Genomic DNA, 19,080 nt, shown 5'->3' with positions numbered 1-19,080 from the left:
TAATACCATTACTTACGAACTCAATACCTTCGCTTAGGAATGTCCGATTTCACTAGGGAAAACGGCGTTGTGGAGCACAATATCTCTATATTTAAGATATGTAAAAACCTCAAAATTGATTGCCTGCCCAAAAGTGTCTCCTTTTGACATGACACGTCACATATACACTCACAGGAAATCTGCAGGTCAAAATTTTTGTCACCCAAAAATGGCCATTTTCAGCCAAAATAGGGAGTTTTGAGTGCCAAAATCTGTAACTAGATAATATTTTATCCTTGGAAGTAAGGCCCTTCGCACTTGATTATTGAGTTTCCTATTAAAGATTTTGAAATATTTTTCTCTATTACATGTACAAGCAACTATTGACTCGTTTTGCCTAGAGCGGGCATTAGGCGCGTGAAAGTCGATTCGGAGTTTATCGTCCCCCGCACGCGTCAATTTTTGGAAACCAAAAATACCTGCGTCAAATTTTCAAAAATGCCAAAAAAAAGCATTATTTTCAGTATCAGTGTTTTCACCAGTTTTAGCAATTGGAAACATATATTTTTGTTTGTAAAACATATATTCATAACTTGGAAGCAAACCAGGCTCTTTTCTAACTTTCCTAGTCCTTACCCATATAAAAAAAACATGTTTATAAATCACATGTATGAGTTTGGCTTTAAATCAACATGCATTTTAGGTCAATAATGAAATCTGATGAAATATAATTGAAAAATGAAAAAGTCACATCACCAACCTGGAAAAAAAAAGTGATGATAAACTCGGAATTGACTTTCATGGGCCTTAAAGGAGTATTTCGTGATCCTAGCATCCTCTATTTATGTCATTTTTCATTAGATATCCACGAAAAAAACCTATTCCCAAAATTTCAGTTGATTCTGATTTTGCGTAATCCGAGTTATGCATGATTATGTGTATTACACTGCTCCATAGACAATGCGTTGTAATTTCGTTCTGGTGCAGAGATGTAGCCAGAGGTTTCCAGTGATATAAAAATCTCAACTTTTTTTGAGAAAAGTGCATGGGGGATGAGGCTGTGGATCACGAAATGCCCTTTTAATTATTTCACAACAATATTTGATTTTATAAATAAGTGAAGGTGTACTCTTTGGGTTCTTCTCATTAAATATTATTGTCACACATTTAGCCACCAAACGAAAGTCAAAGCTTGAACACTGTTATACTATAGTAATTAAAATTGAATTCAGTGTACTGTGATGCAATTTGTAGGAAGCTTAAAAATTACAATTTTAAATATGATAAATGCACTGTGGTTACATGTATGACAATTACATTCCTTACCTGGCAGAGTCAGATGAATTGTATTATGGCTCACAGGCACACTGTTCTATCATGCTTGCATTGAAGAATCATTGACAAGTGTAAAATACCCAGTGGAGCTTTAGAGCTTGCAGTGCATGGCTATATTGTGTTTGTCCCAACCAACAACAACATGATCAATACAGTGTACAGTGCACATTGTATTGGTGCACTTATTAGAGGTCACAGGTCATTGCATGCACAAAAACCCAGTGTTGCCACTTCAGTGAACTTCAAGCACAAAATAAACTAGATCTGGTTACAGATCTGGACCTAGCCGGGGCCGGAAATGCCAGTCTTAACTTAAAGTTTGACCTTTGACCGGCTATTACGGACATCTCACACCATTAATGGTGCTTCACTGTAGCATGTAGGGGCTTTATCCGTCTTCCATAGGCTGAGATACAGCTACTGTTCCGTAATTTTAAACATTCTTTTGCAAATTTGACGTTTTGACCTCCTTAATGACCTTTGACCCCAATATAAAAAAAACCTCATATACACATGAAAATGCATTGTTACAGTTTAAATTAAAAAATCTGCTATGCTTAGTTATGGAGATAAAAATTCTTGAAGTTATTTAGCTTAAAACCGAAATGACGTCTAAATGACCTTTGACAAAAAAAATAAAAATATCGTGCATACATTGGGTAACACTAATGCATATATAAAGTTTATGTCACTCTGGTCTGTTTACATTTTGAGATAAAATTTTTTGAACATTTTTGATAATTTTGGTTTTTGACAGGAAGTAACCCCTTAATGACCTTTGACCCCAGAACTGTAGGCATCCTAAAGACCCTGGCTAGTAGCGATGCATGTGTGCTAATGGCGACTCTCTGCTATATAATTTGTAAAGACAGTGATTTTTTGAATATTTTTTACAAATTTTTCAGACCGGAAATGACCTCCTTAATGACCTTTGACCTCAATTTTTTAAAATAAGTTTTAAGCACTGCCACATGTTGATTCATATGCATGAGTCACATGATCATTGCATGTAATTTGTGGAAAGAGAAGCATTTTTTTTTTTTTTTACATTTTTGACCATAAGGTCAAGGTCAAAGGTCACAGTCAGGTTAAAGTCAAATGTAAGGTTTGGCCTAGTCCAGTGGTCATTTGGCTCAAGTATGGTTGAAATCTGTCAAAGCATAAGAGAGCTAGGTAAACGTGGCAAGTCACGCAAAATGTCACGCTTTGTTGCCAGAAGAAGAAAGAAAGATCCGATAGCATCACAAGACCTAGCCGGTGTCCCGGCTAGGTAAGAAGAAAGAAGAATTGAGAAGAGACAGAACAAGCCGACATCCGTCGTCGGCTTGTAAGAATTGAGAAGAGACAGAACAAGCCGACATCCGTCGTCGGCTTGTAACAACAAAAACTAGATCTGGTTACAGATCTGGACCTAGCCGGGGCCGGAAATGGCAGTCTTAACTTAAAGTTTGACCTTTGACCGTCTATTATGGACATCTCACACCATTAATGGTGCATCACTTCAGCATATGTAGGGGCTTTATCCGTCTTCCATAGGCTGAGATACAACTACTTTTCCTTAATTTTAAACATTTTTTTGCAAATTTGACGTTTTGACCTCCTTAATGACCTTTGACCCCAATATAAAAAACCCTCATATACACCGAGAAAATGCATTGTTACAGTTTAAATTTAAAAAATCTATTATGCTTAGTTATGGAGATACAAATTCTTAAAGTTATTTAGCTTAAAACCGGAAATGACGTCTAAATGACCTTTGACCCAAAAAATAAAAATACCGTACATACATCGGGTAACACTAATGCATATATGAAGTTTATGTCACTCTGGTCTGGTTACGTTTTGAGATAAAAAAAAATGAAAATATTTGATGATTTTTGGTTTTTGACCGGAAGCGACCCCTTAATGACCTTTGACCCCAAAACTGTAGACACCCCAAAGACCCTGGTTAGTAGCAATGCATGTGTGCTAATGACAACACTCTGCTATTTAATTTGTAAAAACAGTGATTTTTTGAATATTTTTAGCTTTCAGACCGGAAATGACCCCCTTAATGACCTTTGACCCAAAATCGGAGAATAACATTTGTGTACCTGTAATAGCCGATGCATATGTGTAAGTGACATCATCGTAATATGTAATTTGTGGCAGAAGAAGCATTTTGAAGATATTTGGTTTTATACCGGAAATGACCCCTTAATGACCTTTGACCCCAAATTTGTGAATAATTTATAGGCACTGGATATAGCCGATGCATATGTGCAAGTGACGTCATTGTAGGATGTAACATGTAGGAGAAGAAGCATTTTGAAATTTGTTGCCAGAAGAAAGAAGCAGAAAGAAGAAAGAACTAGACTAAGCTGTGGTCTAACCCACGAACACAGCCGTGTTGTTACCCCTAATGACCTTTGACCCCAAAATATATGAAAACGGTCATAGACATTGGCTAATGTCAATGCATGGGTGCATGTGGCACCACTTTGCTGTTACTTGTGGCAGAAGGGCATTTTGAAGGTTTTTCGTCTCAGACCGGAAGTGACCCCTTAATGACATTTGACCCCAAATAAAAAATACCACATATGAATTGGGTACCCACAATTCATGTGTGAACATACCGTTACTGTCCTATGTTTTTCTTAGCAAATAAAAAAAATTGAAGGTTTTTCGTTTTATACCGGAAGTGACCCCTTAATGACCTTTGACCCCAAATCTGTGAGGACCCCATATACACTGGGTAATAACAATGCATGTATGCAAGTGGTGTTACTGTCCTACGTAATTTGTGGAAGAAGCATTTTAAAGGTATTTCATTTTGTACCGGAAGTGGCCCCTTAATGACCTTTGACCCTAAATAAAAAAATACCACATATACACAGGGTAACTACAATTTATGTGTGAACATACCGTTACTGTCCTATGTTTTTCTTAGCAAATAAAAAATTTTGAAGGTTTTTCGTTTTATACCGGAAGTGACCCCTTAATGACCTTTGACCCCAAATCTGTGAGGACCCCATAGACACTGGGTAATAGCAATGCATGTGTGCAAGTGGGGTCACCGTCATCACGTAATCTGTAGGAGAAGAAGCATTTTGAGTTGAAATCACGTTTTTGACCCCTATGACCCTAGCGTGACCTTTGACCCCACGAGTTTCATGTGACATGTAGGGGCATGGTCAATGATGGTTGTGACCAAGTTAGGTCAAAATCGGTACAAGCATGTAAGTGCTAGAGCAAATGTAGTGGTCGGCAGAAAGAAGAAAGAAGAAAGAACTAGACTAAGCTGTGGTCTAACCCACGAACACAGCCGTGTTGTTACCCCTTATGACCTTTGACCCCAAAATATATGAAAACAGCCATAGATATTGGCTAATGTCAATGCATGGGTGCATGTGGCACCACTTTGCTATGTTACTTGTGGCAGAAGGGGCATTTTGAAGGTTTTTCGTCTCAGACCGGAAGTGACCCCTTAATGACATTTGACCCCAAATAAAAAATACCACATATGAATTGGGTACCCACAATTCATGTGTGAACATACCGTTACTGTCCACTGTTTTTCTTAGCAAATAAAAATTTTTGACGGTTTTTCGTTTTATACCGGAAGTGACCCCTTAATGACCTTTGACCCCAAATCTGTGAGGACCCCATAGACACTGGGTAATAACAATGCATGTATGCAAGTGGTGTTACTGTCCTACGTAATTTTGTGGGAGAAGAAGCATTTTAAAGGTATTTCGTTTTGTACCGGAAGTGGCCCCTTAATGACCTTTGACCCTAATAAAAAAAATACCACATATACACAGGGTAACTACAATTTATGTGTGAACATACCGTTACTGTCCTATGTTTTTCTTAGCAAATAAAAAAATTTGACGATTTTTCGTTTTATACCGGAAGTGACCCTTAATGACCTTTGACCCCAAATCTGTGAGGACCCCATAGACACTGGGTAATAGCAATGCATGTGTGCAAGTGGGGTCACCGTCATCACGTAATCTGTGAGAGAAGAAGCATTTTGAGTTGAAATCACGTTTTTGACCCCTATGACCCCTGCGTGACCTTTGACCCCACAAGTTTCATATGACATGTAGGGGCATGATCAATGATGGTTGTGACCAAGTTAGGTCAAAATCGGTGTAAGCATGTAAGTGCTAGAACAAATGTAGTGGTCGGCAGAAAGAAGAAAGAAGAAGAACTAGACTAGCTGTGGTCTAACCCACGAACACAGCCGTGTTGTTACCCCTAATGACCTTTGACCCCAAAATATATGAAAACGGCCATAGACATTGGCTAATGTCAATGCATGGGTGCATGTGGCACCACTTTGCTATGTTACTTGTGGCAGAAGGGCATTTTGAAGGTTTTTCGTCTCAGACCGGAAGTGACCCCTTAATGACATTTGACCCCAAATAAAAAATACCACATATGAATTGAGTACCCACAATTCATGTGTGAATATACCATTACTTTCCTATGTTTTTCTTAGCAAATAAAAAATTTTGACGGTTTTTCGTTTTATAACGGAAGTGACCCCTTAATGACGTTTGACCCCAAATAAAAAAATACCACATATGAATTGGGTATCCACAATTCATGTGTGAACATACCGTTACTGTCCTATGTTTTTCTTAGCAAATAAAAATTTTTGACGGTTTTTCGTTTTATACGAAGTGACCCTTAATGACCTTTGACCCCAAATCTGTGAGGACCCCATAGACACTGGATAATAACAATGCATGTATGCAAGTGGTGTTACTGTCCTACGTAATTTGTGGGAGAAGAAGCATTTTAAAGGTATTTCGTTTTGTACCGGAAGTGGCCCTTAATGACCTTTGACCCTAAATACAAAAAATACCACATATACACAGGGTAATTACAATTTATGTGTGAACATACCGTTACTGTCCTATGTTTTTGTTAGCAAATAAAAATTTTTGAAGGTTTTTCGTTTTATACCGGAAGTGACCCCTTAATGACCTTTGACCCCAAATCTGTGAGGACCCCATAGACACTGGGTAATAGTAATGCATGTGTGCAAGTGGGGTCACCGTCATACGTAATCTGTAGGAGAAGAAGCATTTTGAGTTGAAATCACGTTTTGACCCCTTTGACCCCTCGTGACCTTTGACCCCACGAGTTTCATATGACATGTAGGGGCATGGTCAATGATGGTTGTGACCAAGTTAGGTCAAAATCGGCGTAAGCATGTAAGTGCTAGAGCAAATGTAGTGGTCGGCAGAAAGAAGAAAGAATAAGCTGTGGTCTAACCCACGAACACAGCCGTGTTGTTACCCCTAATGACCTTATGACCCCAAAATATATGAAAACGGCCATAGACATAGGCTAATGTCAATGCATGGGTGCATGTGGCACCACTTTGCTATGTTACTTGTGGCAGAAGGGGCATTTTGAAGGTTTTTCGTCTCAGACCGGAAGTGACCCCTTAATGACATTTGACCCCAAATAAAAAAATACCACATATGAATTGAGTACCCACAATTCATGTGTGAACATACCGTTACTGTCCTATGTTTTTCTTAGCAAATAAAAAATTTTGACGGTTTTTCGTTTTATACCGGAAGTGACCCCTTAATGACGTTTGACCCCAAATAAAAAAATACCACATATGAATTGGGTATCCACAATTCATGTGTGAACATGCTGTTACTGTCCTATGTTTTTCTTTTCATATATTAAAATTTGACGGTTTTTCGTTTTATACCGAAGTGACCCCTTAATGACCTTTGACCCCAAATCTGTGAGGACCCCATAGACACTGGATAATAACAATGCATGTATGCAAGTGGTGTTACTGTCTTACGTAATTTGTGGGAGAAGAAGCATTTTAAAGGTATTTCGTTTTGTACCGGAAGTGGCCCCTTAATGACCTTTGACCCTAAATACAAAAATACCACATATACACAGGGTAATTACAATTTATGTGTGAACATACCGTTACTGTCCTATGTTTTTCTTAGCAAATAAAAATTTTTGAAGGTTTTTCGTTTTATACCGGAAGTGACCCCTTAATGACCTTTGACCCCAAATCTGTGAGGACCCCATAGACACTGGGTAATAGTAATGCATGTGTGCAAGTGGGGTCACCGTCATACGTAATCTGTAGGAGAAGAAGCATTTTGAGTTGAAATCACGTTTTTGACCCCTATGACCCCTGCGTGACCTTTGACCCCATGAGTTTCATGTGACATGTAGGGGCATGGACAATGATGGCTGTGACCAAGTCAGGTCAAAATCGGTCCAAGCATGTGAGTGCTAGAGCAAATGTAATGGTCGGCAGAAAGAAGAAAGAAGAAAGAAGAAAGAAGAAAGAACCTGTAAGAAAAAAGACACAGCCGTGACTAACGTCACGGCTGTGTAACTAGAGTCAACAGACTCTGAGTACAAGCCGCCGCAGTTGACCTTTGACCCCTAAACTTTGACCTTTGGGGTCATAAATATTATTATATTTTTAACATGTTTAGAATGTCGTAAGAATAATTCCTGTTGAATTTGAGCTCGATTGGACCAATTTCGAAATTTGACCTTTGACCCCTATAACTTGACCCTTGGGTCACGGATGGGGTCAACTGCTCTTGCATTGTGCTTAGGATGTCATAAGAAAGATTCCTAGTGAATTTCAGCTTAATCGGAACTTATACATGGATTTTGATTTTTTTTTTAAATTTTTGATTGACCTTTTGACCCCCTTAATGACCTTTGACCTCAATGAAAAAAAAAAAACCCTTATGTACACCAACAAAATGTATTGTTCCAATTTTAATTAAAAAATTCTAACATGTTTAATTCTTGAGATAAAAATTCTTAAAGTTATTCAGCTAAAAACAGGAAGTGACCCTTAATGACCTTTGACCCCCAAAATAAAAATACCATGCATACATCAGGTAACACTGATTCATGTATGATGGTTATATTACTCTGGTCTGTTTACGTTTTGAGATAAATTTTTTTTGAATATTTGGTTTTTGACCGGAAGTAACCCTTTAATAACCTTTGACCCCAAAACTGTAGGCATCCTTAATATCCTGTCTATTAGTAATGCATGTGTGCTAAAGGCGACTCTCTGCTATATAATTTGTAAAGACAGTGATTTTTGAATATTTTTAGCTTTCAGACCAGAAATGACCCCCTTAATGACCTTTGACCTCAATTCTTTTTAGCAAGTTTTAAGCACTGCCACATGTTGATTCATATGCATGAGTCACATGATCATTGCATGTAATTTGTGGAAGGAGTAGCATTTTTTGTGAAATCACATTTTTGACCATTTTAGCTAGGTCAAAGGTCACAGCAAAATCAAAGTCAAATGGAAGGTTTGGCCTAACCCAGTGGTCATTTGGGTCAAATATGGTTGAAATCTGTCAATGCTTGGCGGAGCTAGAGCATTTTGATTGGTTGCCAGAAGAAGAAGAAGAAGAAGAAAGAATTGGAAGAAGACAGAACAAGCGGACGTTCGTAAGTCGGCTTGTAAAGATCCGATAGCATCACAAGACCTAGCGGTGTCCGGCTAGGTAAGTATTCTTTAAACACTAAAGGGATGTGCAATAATTATTAAGAGCGGGGCCGGGGGAAGGTGGGGAGTAAAATTTCCACATAGGCGTGCCAATAATGATTGCATGACTCCCTCTCCAGCTAAAAATGGGGGGGCACCAATTCATTAACTGTGCAATTATTATGAGGGAGGATAAAAATGAGGGGAAGAAATTTGGGGCAAGCCGAAAGGGGGGAGCAAATTTTGGCACACATTCATGGGGCCCCTTTTAAATCCTAATAAAACGCTCTAATTTAAAGGCTTAGGAAAACAGTATTGTAAACGCTTAAATATGCAAACGGGGGGGGGGAGATTTTTTGGCGGACAAGTCCGTCCGAGCTTGCGAGTGATGGTCTCCAAATTTTTAGCAGGTGTTTGTTCTTGACACTAATTGCGTCAAGAACCGCGCAGGTCGAGAACCACAAAATTCATATTCATGTTACGCCACTGATAAAAGATGCACAAATACAAACCATACCAATTAATAAGGCCCTTCACAATTAATTCTTAGTTTCCTGTTTCAAGTTTGAAAATAAAGGACGAGGCGACTTTTAATTATTAATTATTAATTATCTATTAATTATTAATTATCTATTACTTTCTTTATTTTGAAAATGTGGTCGTGACTATTATCAACAGTCCATTTGGTCATTTTGACTAAGACTACGGATTTAATTATTTTACATATATAATTGATTTTTACATTAATATTATAAGGAACCTACAATGTTCTTGTTTTATATTCATAATCAAAGTTGAGATGATCAAAAACAGATATTAGCAAATAAAAGTAATTACAAAGTCAATTAAAAGATGAAAATACCTAAACAAAAATAAAATAATTAAATATTTTTCCATTCTTGATTTTGGACGCGCGAGGGAAACAGGAAACTTAGGATCAATTGTAATTGGCCTAAAGGACTCTAATAAACTGTCTTGCCAACTCTCAACAAATCATACTGGGATTTAAAGTTACAGTAAATAAAATTCCTTAAAACGAATTGGGCCTGCAATGGGAGCTTTGATGTGATGTGCGAGGCTGAAAGAGAAAAAGAAAAGAAAGCCACTTCCAAAATTTTAAGTTTGGGCCCAAACTTATGAGAGAGGAGACACTGCGTTATCATCCCTATATCTTCGTGTCAAAAATTGCGGTGATAGTACGGCGAATCCTCTTGTTTTTCAAAAGCTACGCATGGCGATTTTGTTCGAGATAGGCCGAGCGACTCTAGGCTAAGCATACCATTTACATGATATGAGATACTAGAGCCTGCCGCTTAGTTTCTATTCTACGATTTGCGCATGATCAGTACCACATATGGTGTTACTATTATAGAAAATTTGATTTGTTGTCAGGTAAAACGCAGGTTTTGTTTCCCACTAACTCGAAAAGCAATACACTAATTAGCGGGGCCTTGCTGTTTGCTGTGGATATCTTTTACTGCATTTTATAAGTAAAGATTTTGAAATCCAAAGTAAAAATTGTGATATATTCAACTATTTGAGAAATGAATTATACAAAGGAACCTGTGTAAAATCCAGGTGCTGTATCCATAATACAATGTACATTATCGACTTTCTTTATCTGCGTCAATAATAGAATATCGATTTCAATCGAATTGAATACATGTCTCCATTTTGAGTTTGTACTACACCTCTGAGCGATCAGGCGATCGATTTCTAGCCAATCAGATACGGTAGGGAATGGAGTATTAAGTTTATATTTATGACACTGGCTGTTGACAATGTGGGAGACTTCATTTGAACTGGCCTATGGTATAACAAATGGGTGTCTTAAGGTTATCAGCTGTTTTAAACTGTTGCAATTTGGTAGTTCACAGCATCTTGCAAATGGTAGTGAACTTGGCAAAATTTGCATTGATCATTTCATAGCGAGCCAGTAGAAGAATTCAAATATCACAGATATACTTTTGTAGGTCCTGTGGTTCTTGGGTTATGTTGTAAACTGTAAAGAGGGCTGAAACAACAACACTTTTGTAAAACGTACATAACTTCTGAACAACAATAAATTAAGCAAGTTTTCAAAGTATATGATTTGCAGAATGACCTTTTGCAAAACATCAAAGTGTTATTTTTCAATAATATATTCATTTAGATAATGAAAATCGTATGTTTTTTTGGCTGCTTCGACCAACAATACCTCGTCTACCCTTAAGTTATTCAAACAAGACATTGGTTTTAACATGTGTAAGGAAAATAAATGTTTGTTTGTTTACAAGTTTGTTTATCCAATCATCCCAGTAGCAGACAACTTTCAAGGGGGACACATTTGACAACAGTGTAAAAAATTGGCTAAAAAGTATATTTATTTTTGAAGAAATACCTCAAAATCTACCGGTATATCAGCTAGGGCAACCTGCATCCCACCTGGGGGTCCAGCCCAGGGGGTGCACTCACTAAAAATGGGTGTCGGGGATGTGCATTTTGATATGATTTTGAGATACAGGCTAACAGTAGTGTATCTTGTATTTTTATTTTCCATATATCCTTGTCATCAATGATCCCTTGCTGAATGGGCACTATCTATGGAATAATGACACAACTCGATCTGCTTTGTACCAAACCAGGTAAGTCACACTTCAATACAAAATATTTGCAGTTATTCGGAGTGGGGGGGGGGCACTGACTTTGGGTGATGGGTATGTGCAGCAACACCATTTTACAACTCACTCACACCCAATGACCCCCTTTTTTGTTTTTACTTAACTCCCTCTCACCCAATGACCCCCTTTTTTGTCAAAAATTTTCAAAAAATGATGACTTTTTTGAAAATTTTGTATCAACTTTTTTACTTTTCCCAAATTGTTCCCACCCTCATGGAAAGACCCCCATTTTTGGTAAGATTTTCCCCAGTTTCACAAAAAGACCTCCCTTGTGGGGGGCCATCTCATCGAAGGAAAGACCCCTTTCTTTTGGTGTCTAGGCTCTCACCAAAAGACCCCTAGTTTCAAACTGCTGTCCGCACATCCCTGTCACTTCCAAAGTTGATCGAGTTCTCATCATAAACAAACTTTAAGGGATCACACCAATAAATCAAGTTCCTATTCTTAAATGTATTAAATAAAAGGTACCCAAGAAATCATCATTTTCTCATGGTTATAACGTCTTCTTTCATTCAAAACACCATTTTTTCAAAAGTTTATGATATCTTCTATCCTAGAACCAGCATGTTTTGGTAGTTGAGCAGCTCGATTTTTAGCAGTGGTGCATCGAACATGAGGTCAACCATACCATGCTCTACAGCTCGGCGCCTCTATGCTGTGACATCAGTTGGTCCATTGAACCAAAAAACCTTCATAAAATTATTTTAGAATTGTAGTATTTTGCATCTTTTTATGCTCAGATAATTAGAAAAACATCCACAAAGCACAACTGTCACCAAAAAATTGGCATATCATTCTTCATTTCAAACTTTAAAACTTTTTTGTTCCATTTTAATGTACCTGGTATGGTCAGCGATTTTAACACTGGTTCTTATTTCTTCAGTCAGATAGGGTTGGACCCGATTTAGTGGTGTGATCTCTCAATAACCAAGTTGACTGTGGACTTGCATGAACAAACTTGTACTCTTCCGACAAAATGTCTTTCCGCAGTAACAATTGTTGAATTTTTAGTAAATAATACTAACTTGAAACCTATTTATTTACTTAAACATCATCTATAATACCTTTAATCAGTATTAATCAACTTTTCTACATCAAAACATTGCTGGAAAATAACGAAACAAACTTTCTTATGATCTCATGAAAAACCTGTACAAAATCCTCATAGAAAAAGTGGCGGCGCTGTGCTTAATTAGCTAATTATGACGTCAGCCCATGACCACCATAACAATATTTGAACTCCTTTTTAAAACATGTGATGCATAACAAAATGATCAAGTTTATGAATTGTGATATACTAGAGGAATAAAGGTATCCCCCGATTACAACGTATTAGTAATTGTTATGCGATTATGTTATTTGCCACAATCCAAAAGAGATATTAACTTCCATTCAGTTAATATCATCCTCACTACAGGCCTCCTGCATCGTGCAAGCGTGACGAGTGACAAACTTCACAATCATTTTTCACAAACATTGTGTCCCCCACGTTCAACTTCAGATTGACGCCCTTGCATGTGTCTGATCGTATGCATTTGCTTTCCTGTCTATTATAACGTGACACATTAATTGTATTCTTCATACTTCGGCAAGCTCCCCATACTGAAAACTTGTATTGTTTTGCATTAGTACTTAACTATATGATATTCAATATTATGGTCATTTGTGTTAAGTGCCCCCCCATACCCCCACCCCGAGACTAGGTTCTGAAGTTTGTGACATTTTTTTTTGTATTTTATTGCTTTTTACCTCCATATTTTTGTCTTTATCTCAATTTCAAATTTGCCACCTTTGGCCCCAATGGACCAGATTGTATCACAAATTCTACATGGTTTATAATATGGCAGTCTATTTTGCCAGCTCAGTACTCATTGACTCATATTTTTAATATTAGTTGGTTATATCTCATGACTTGATGTCAGATTTATTGATTTGTATAGGCATCTCTGTGCATCCATCTCTTATGTACGTTTAAGCCACCTGCTGTTGAGCAGCCTTTCTGACAATGGTGGCATTTGAAAGGCTTCTCTTGTGTGTGTGTTTTCTCATGCTCTGTTAAATTAGCCTTATCAGGGAAGCCCTTTTGACAGTACTGACATTTGTTTACAGGATTTGAAGCATTAATAGTATGAATTTGTTCATGCTTTTCCAAGGTACTAGCTTGTGCATAGGCTTTGTTACAGTATTGGCAATGGAAATTCTTAAGTTTACGGTGTGTCTGCTCATGTCTTAGTAAGTCATTGGAACATTGGAAGCCTTCATTGCAGAATGTGCACCTGTAACGGCTCCCATTATGTGTGAACTGTACATGTTCTTTTACTTGAGCTATTGCTGGAAATCTTTTAGCACAAAACTGGCAAAAATGGTCTTTTTCATGTGTGGTGAGGTCTCCCAAATGTTCAAAGACTTCCTTGCAGTGACGGCATTTGTAAGGCGTCTTGCAGTCATGATTTGCTAGATCATAATAGTGTAAGAAGCTTTTCTTGCAATATTGGCATTTGCAGTCCATTTTTCGTTCATGATTTTCTAAATCAGAATGTCTTCGGAAACGTTTCTTACAATATTGGCATGCTCGGCGAGGCTTAATTTTGATTTTATGAATTTTTTTATGATGTTTTTTTAAGTGTTTGAATTTTGAGAAGCCTAACTTGCAACATTGGCAGTGGTAAGGCCAAGGCATGTAATGATGAGTATGTTCATGTGTAATGAGGTTTCCTAAATATTTGAAGTCTTGTTTGCAGTACCGACATTTGTAATATTTATTTTTTAATGTATTTATTTTAGCCCTCTCATCTTGAATGTGAATTTGCTCATTTAAATCATTTGTATTGGGTAGTTCCATTGGGTGGGTTGGAGCATGTTTCTTCTTGCAGTTATACCAGTAACGATGAATCTGTTGCTCATGGCGACGGCGGTGACGGAGATATTGTCTTATATCATGGAAAAATCGTTGGCAATATATACACATGTGAGGCCTCAGGTAGACTTCCGATTTTGTGTGTCCTTTGAGAGACTCTGCCATCTTTATTGGATCTGACCTGTAAGAAGAGAAACTGCACAGTAAAACCAAAATAAAAGTAGCGTACTGTATTTGTTCCATTATCCTCCTGATCACTATCTGCCGATCTAACATTGCCTCTGATTGGTCAATTACATGATATCTTCACTTTAATCACTAATCAGAATGGAGCTTTCCAAATAATTCACCCCAATTTTTTTGTGTGGTGAAATTAAACAATGTTGGTGATTGGGCCAATTGATAATGAAAACTTCTTTTGGGGGTTAACCGTTCATGCCCCTATGTGATGGGATCAACCAAAATCAGTTGGTACTCGGAAATATTAAATTTTCAGTTTCTTATAGGATAGAACATGGAAAACGCATTTACTCTGCATTTTGCAAAAAAACCATTGAAATTGAACAACCAGGTTTAAAAGATATGAGCAATTAAGAGTTTCCAAAAACAACAGGAAACAAAAGGAAATACCATATTTGCTTTGTTTGGCTACATGTGGGCCTATATGTATAACCATGATAACTCAAAATCAATATTTCAGAGTTCCAACTGATTTTGCTTAATTGCATCACTGTATAGTTTTAATATTAACTGCACATGGATGCAAATCTGAATCATGGTCTGAAACAAATATTCACATCAGTCACACTGATGATGATCTCCCATACAATGTAACTATGCACTCTCCTCCTGCATCGATCCTCTCCGATAGTTTTCACATTATAACGGGACTTCCTTAAAGGTACAGTGCATGGGTACGGTACTAATATTATTACAAGACATCCATAGTCCGTCAAAAAGTCTGTGCGCTCGGACTGCTGCAAGGGTGTACTATCCGAGTCAGCTACCTCTGTTTAAGATCTTTTTGGGACACACTGTATACATGTACAAACATGTCATCATTTAATATCCAAGAATGTGTTGTCAGAAAGGATTATAGGCCTACAAAGTCCAGCACTATAGCTTAATCACAATATAGCTGCCACGTACTCGATCGTCAATTCATGAACATTCTTGAGACAGCTAGAACCAAAAAATTAATTTCCCTGTCTGTCTGCGACATGCATGTGTCGCTGGATGTCGATAACACAACAAATGTCCAAATACAATTTATAACGCCAAGCAATTCTAAAAAGTTGACACCCCCGGGGATAGCCCTGTAAATTACATGGATCAAATCCATGGGCCGATCTGAGGGCTGATAAAAAACATTTGATCATCATGATCATTTGACGAAGAAGGGTTGAGTACAATTTGTGACCCTACTTCTCATACCCCACTTTTCATACCTTTGACCAATGACCATGGTAGGTATTATAGAAGGAGGTTCCACAGAAAATCCTAATCCACTCAATAGGGTTAAGCCGATTACGCTATTCAACGCGAGTCATCACCTGAAGGGATTTAATCAGTGTAGTCCCTCAAACACGGCCTTTGATGTTTATGATCGTTATGCGACAATATCGATCATCTATCTTAAAACTTAATTTAAACAGACCCCCCCGACCCCTACTGGAAATGGATGGTATTAGTGCCCTTTTGCATCGGTCACATGATCTTTGATTGCGTCATTGTGTTTCCGAGTTCAAGTTGATTTACTAGCGAAAGCCTGATCGAATTCCCTCATTTCCTTCCAAAGTTACGGTGAATTTATGTATTTTTTCTGATCATGATTAGTAATACTGGCGGGTGTCTGCTGCGGGACTTTTAATCCAGTGGAAATGATTTGGAAAGGTTTTCCAAGACTGGCAATGTTGTTTCTATGATCCGCCAAGCTTGGCCATAAGAAATATTGGTGTTATAAAATTACCGGAAGTGAATTGTTTTCCTTTGTTTATGGTCACGGCCACAATGCTTTGTGGGTAAAAATGACGTCATTCTGCTAATTAGCCTTAGAAGTCGCGATAACGGTGGTTCATAACCGGCCAAGCTCAATAGATAAGAAGCTTAGCAAATCGATAGTGCGCCATTCATACCTGATTGCTCAGTATCGACTCATAACGATCATAGTACAAAGGGAACTGGGTTCATGAATTCTCCTTCTATAATACCCACCATGCTTTGACGATCGAAGGAGGAGGTAAGCTTTATTCTAATACCGGTATATATATTAACTCAATTGTTTTGCAATCTGCTGCTGGTATAATGCTGATGGCCAGTATGACAATTCTCTAGCTTACCTGGTTGAGTCAGATTGTAATCTGTAAGGTGTATTAATGCTCATCTGCTGTTCTATTCTAGCATTGGACTTCAAAAGTATCTGATGCACAACCTGTTGTAGATTCATGTTTAATTTGATGTGTAAACATGTGCATATACTGTATGCAATGCATGTACATACAGCCTGTGCAATGAGGTCACAGGTCAGTGTCTGCTAGCAAGTGTTGCCACTTCAGTGAACTTCAAGCCCAATAATTATTCTTATAGTGCTTCTGGAAATACTGTTGCAATTTAAAGTACAAGCACCTCTACTGAGTCTACTCTACTTTATTCTTTGGGTGGGGAGGGGGAGTCTACTTGGTATGTAAAAAGTCTTTAGGGTGTTCATAAATACTTAGTGGGGGTTGGAAAATGGGGGGGGGGGGTATCGCATCACACCGACATCGCCTGGCTAATAATTATTTGGTGCAGCAGAGACATTAAAATGAATACACGGGATCGATACACGTGAATTGCTATGCACGATTTTGATATCAGACGAAAATCTTCGGATACTGGGTTAGAAAATGATGAATATATCCCGTAAATGATTTTTTCTCAAGAAACCAGATTTGGTCTCATACACTTGAAAATACGTGTTGAACAGATATGATAGTCGCTGGCGTGCACTTTGAAAATTGGCCGTGCGCTTTGAACTCAAAATTTGACCAAAACTCTAATTTTATATTGCGTTGGTCCTGTATGGACTACAGTGCGCAGCAGGCTATAGCGGCACTCACTCAAGTGGAGACAGTATAACCATTGACCGCAATGTCGTATACAAGCTTACTCACACAGCGAGAAATCAATTACCCGTCTATTCAGTAGCCTTAGTCAGGTCACTTCGCTAATTATGCATCTCATAAGGTCCGAATAAAATGGCCATGGGTGGCTGTGGATTCAACCTACCATGGCGATTTCTACCATGAAGATATCGGGGCGATGTCACTGTGGGTCAGGGGATTAAAAAAAAGTCTTTAAAGGGGGGGATTAAAAATTTAAGGGTAAAAGTCCGGGGTGGTGCCGGCTCACTAGCCTTAATAAGGATTGCTGTCTCTAAGGTTCGCTATCTCTTAAGGTTCGCTATCACTAATTACAAAAAAGGTCCACTATACCTAAGGTTTGATATCACTAATTTGAAATAAGGTTCAGTATTTTTTTTAGCAAAGATTTTTTGGCAGGCTAAAGGGGGGAAGCATTTTTTGGCAGGTCGAAAGGGGGGTCAAGCGATTTTTGGCAGGTCGAAGGGGGGGGGGGGCAAGGAATTTTTGGCACAGATATTTTGGGCACCGTTTCTATATTACGCCCTAAAAAGGCATAGGAAAACATTAAGAACACATTCAAATATACAAAATTTCCTGCTCGCTGCGCTCGCATTATATGATAAGACAATTTAAGGTTTTAAATTCAGGTTCCCCAAAATCTTGCATGTGTAAGGGGGGGATTTTATGGCACACCAAAAAGGGGGGAAAAGGTTTTTTGGCACGTCAAAAGGGGGGGGGCAAAGATTTTTTGGCACGGCCAAGGGGGGGGGGGCAAGCAATTTTTGGCAGACCATTTTGAGAATTCACCACCTCGTGCACATAACTATTGCACCACCCCCAAGATTTGCTATCTATAAGGTTCGCTATCACTAATTTAAAATCAGGCCCGCTATTTCTACTTTTAAATAAGGTTTGTTATCTCTAATTTGAGAACCACCTGGGAAGGCCCACCGTGCACTAACTTAAATAAGGTTCGATACATTTTGTAATTGTATCTCTAATTTGAAATAAAGCCTGCCATCTCTAACTTTAAATAAGGCCTGCTATATGCCTATCTAATAGTGAACCTTATTTAAAATTAGAGATAGCGTAAATGATGAACAATGAACCTTATTTTAGATTAGTGATAGCAAACCTTATACAAAATTAGAGATAGGGAGCCTCATTTAAAATTAAGATATAGTGGGCCTTCTTCAAAATTAGAGATAGTGGGCCTTATTCAAAATTAAGATATAGTGGGCCTTCTTCAAAATTAGAGATAGTGGGCCTTCTTCAAAATTAGAGATAGTGGGCCTTATTCAAAATTAAGATATAGTGGGCCTTCTTCAAAATTAGAGATAGTGGGCCTTATTCAAAATTAGAGATAGTGGGCCTTATTCAAAATTAAGATATAGTGGGCCTTCTTCAAAATTAGAGATAGTGGGCCTTATTCAAAATTAGAGATAGTGGGCCTTATTCAAAATTAGTGATAACAAATCTTAGGTATAGCGAACCCTAATCAAAATTATTGTGATAACGAACTTTAATAGCTAACCTTAGGTATAGCGACCAACAAAAGGGGGTATTTTTTAGGCAAGGCAATTAAAGCCATATTATAACATTTTCAAACAAAATAGA

General features: G+C 37.9%; 2 protein-coding genes across 2 annotated transcripts in view; one reads left to right on the top strand and one right to left on the bottom strand.

The window, feature by feature from the left end:
- Nucleotides 1-19,080, top strand: part of LOC140168002 (nephrocystin-3-like) — a 279,876-nt gene that overhangs the window by 113,063 nt on the left and 147,733 nt on the right.
- LOC140167999 (uncharacterized) lies at nt 13,184-16,806 on the bottom strand. Its single transcript, XM_072191308.1, has 2 exons — nt 16,681-16,806; nt 13,184-14,522 (listed from the first exon to the last, which is right to left on the bottom strand). Exons 1-2 carry the CDS (start codon nt 16,785-16,787, stop codon nt 13,409-13,411), a joined length of 1,221 nt encoding a protein of 406 aa, XP_072047409.1. The 5' UTR covers nt 16,788-16,806; the 3' UTR covers nt 13,184-13,408.

Source organism: Amphiura filiformis, chromosome 13, assembly GCF_039555335.1.
Source record: "Amphiura filiformis chromosome 13, Afil_fr2py, whole genome shotgun sequence".
Lineage (NCBI taxonomy): Eukaryota > Metazoa > Echinodermata > Ophiuroidea > Amphilepidida > Amphiuridae > Amphiura > Amphiura filiformis.
Note: the sequence above shows the minus strand (reverse complement) of the source record. Positions and strands in the feature narration are given on the sequence as shown.

Coding starts and splice junctions, on each gene's coding strand:
- LOC140167999 (XM_072191308.1), bottom strand. CDS start 16,787: ATGAATCTACAACAGGTTGTGCATCAGATACTTTTGAAGTCCAATGCT. Junction 14,523..16,680: donor TTACAATCTGACTCAACCAG/GTAAGCTAGAGA, acceptor CTCTTCTTACAG/GTCAGATCCAATAAAGATGG.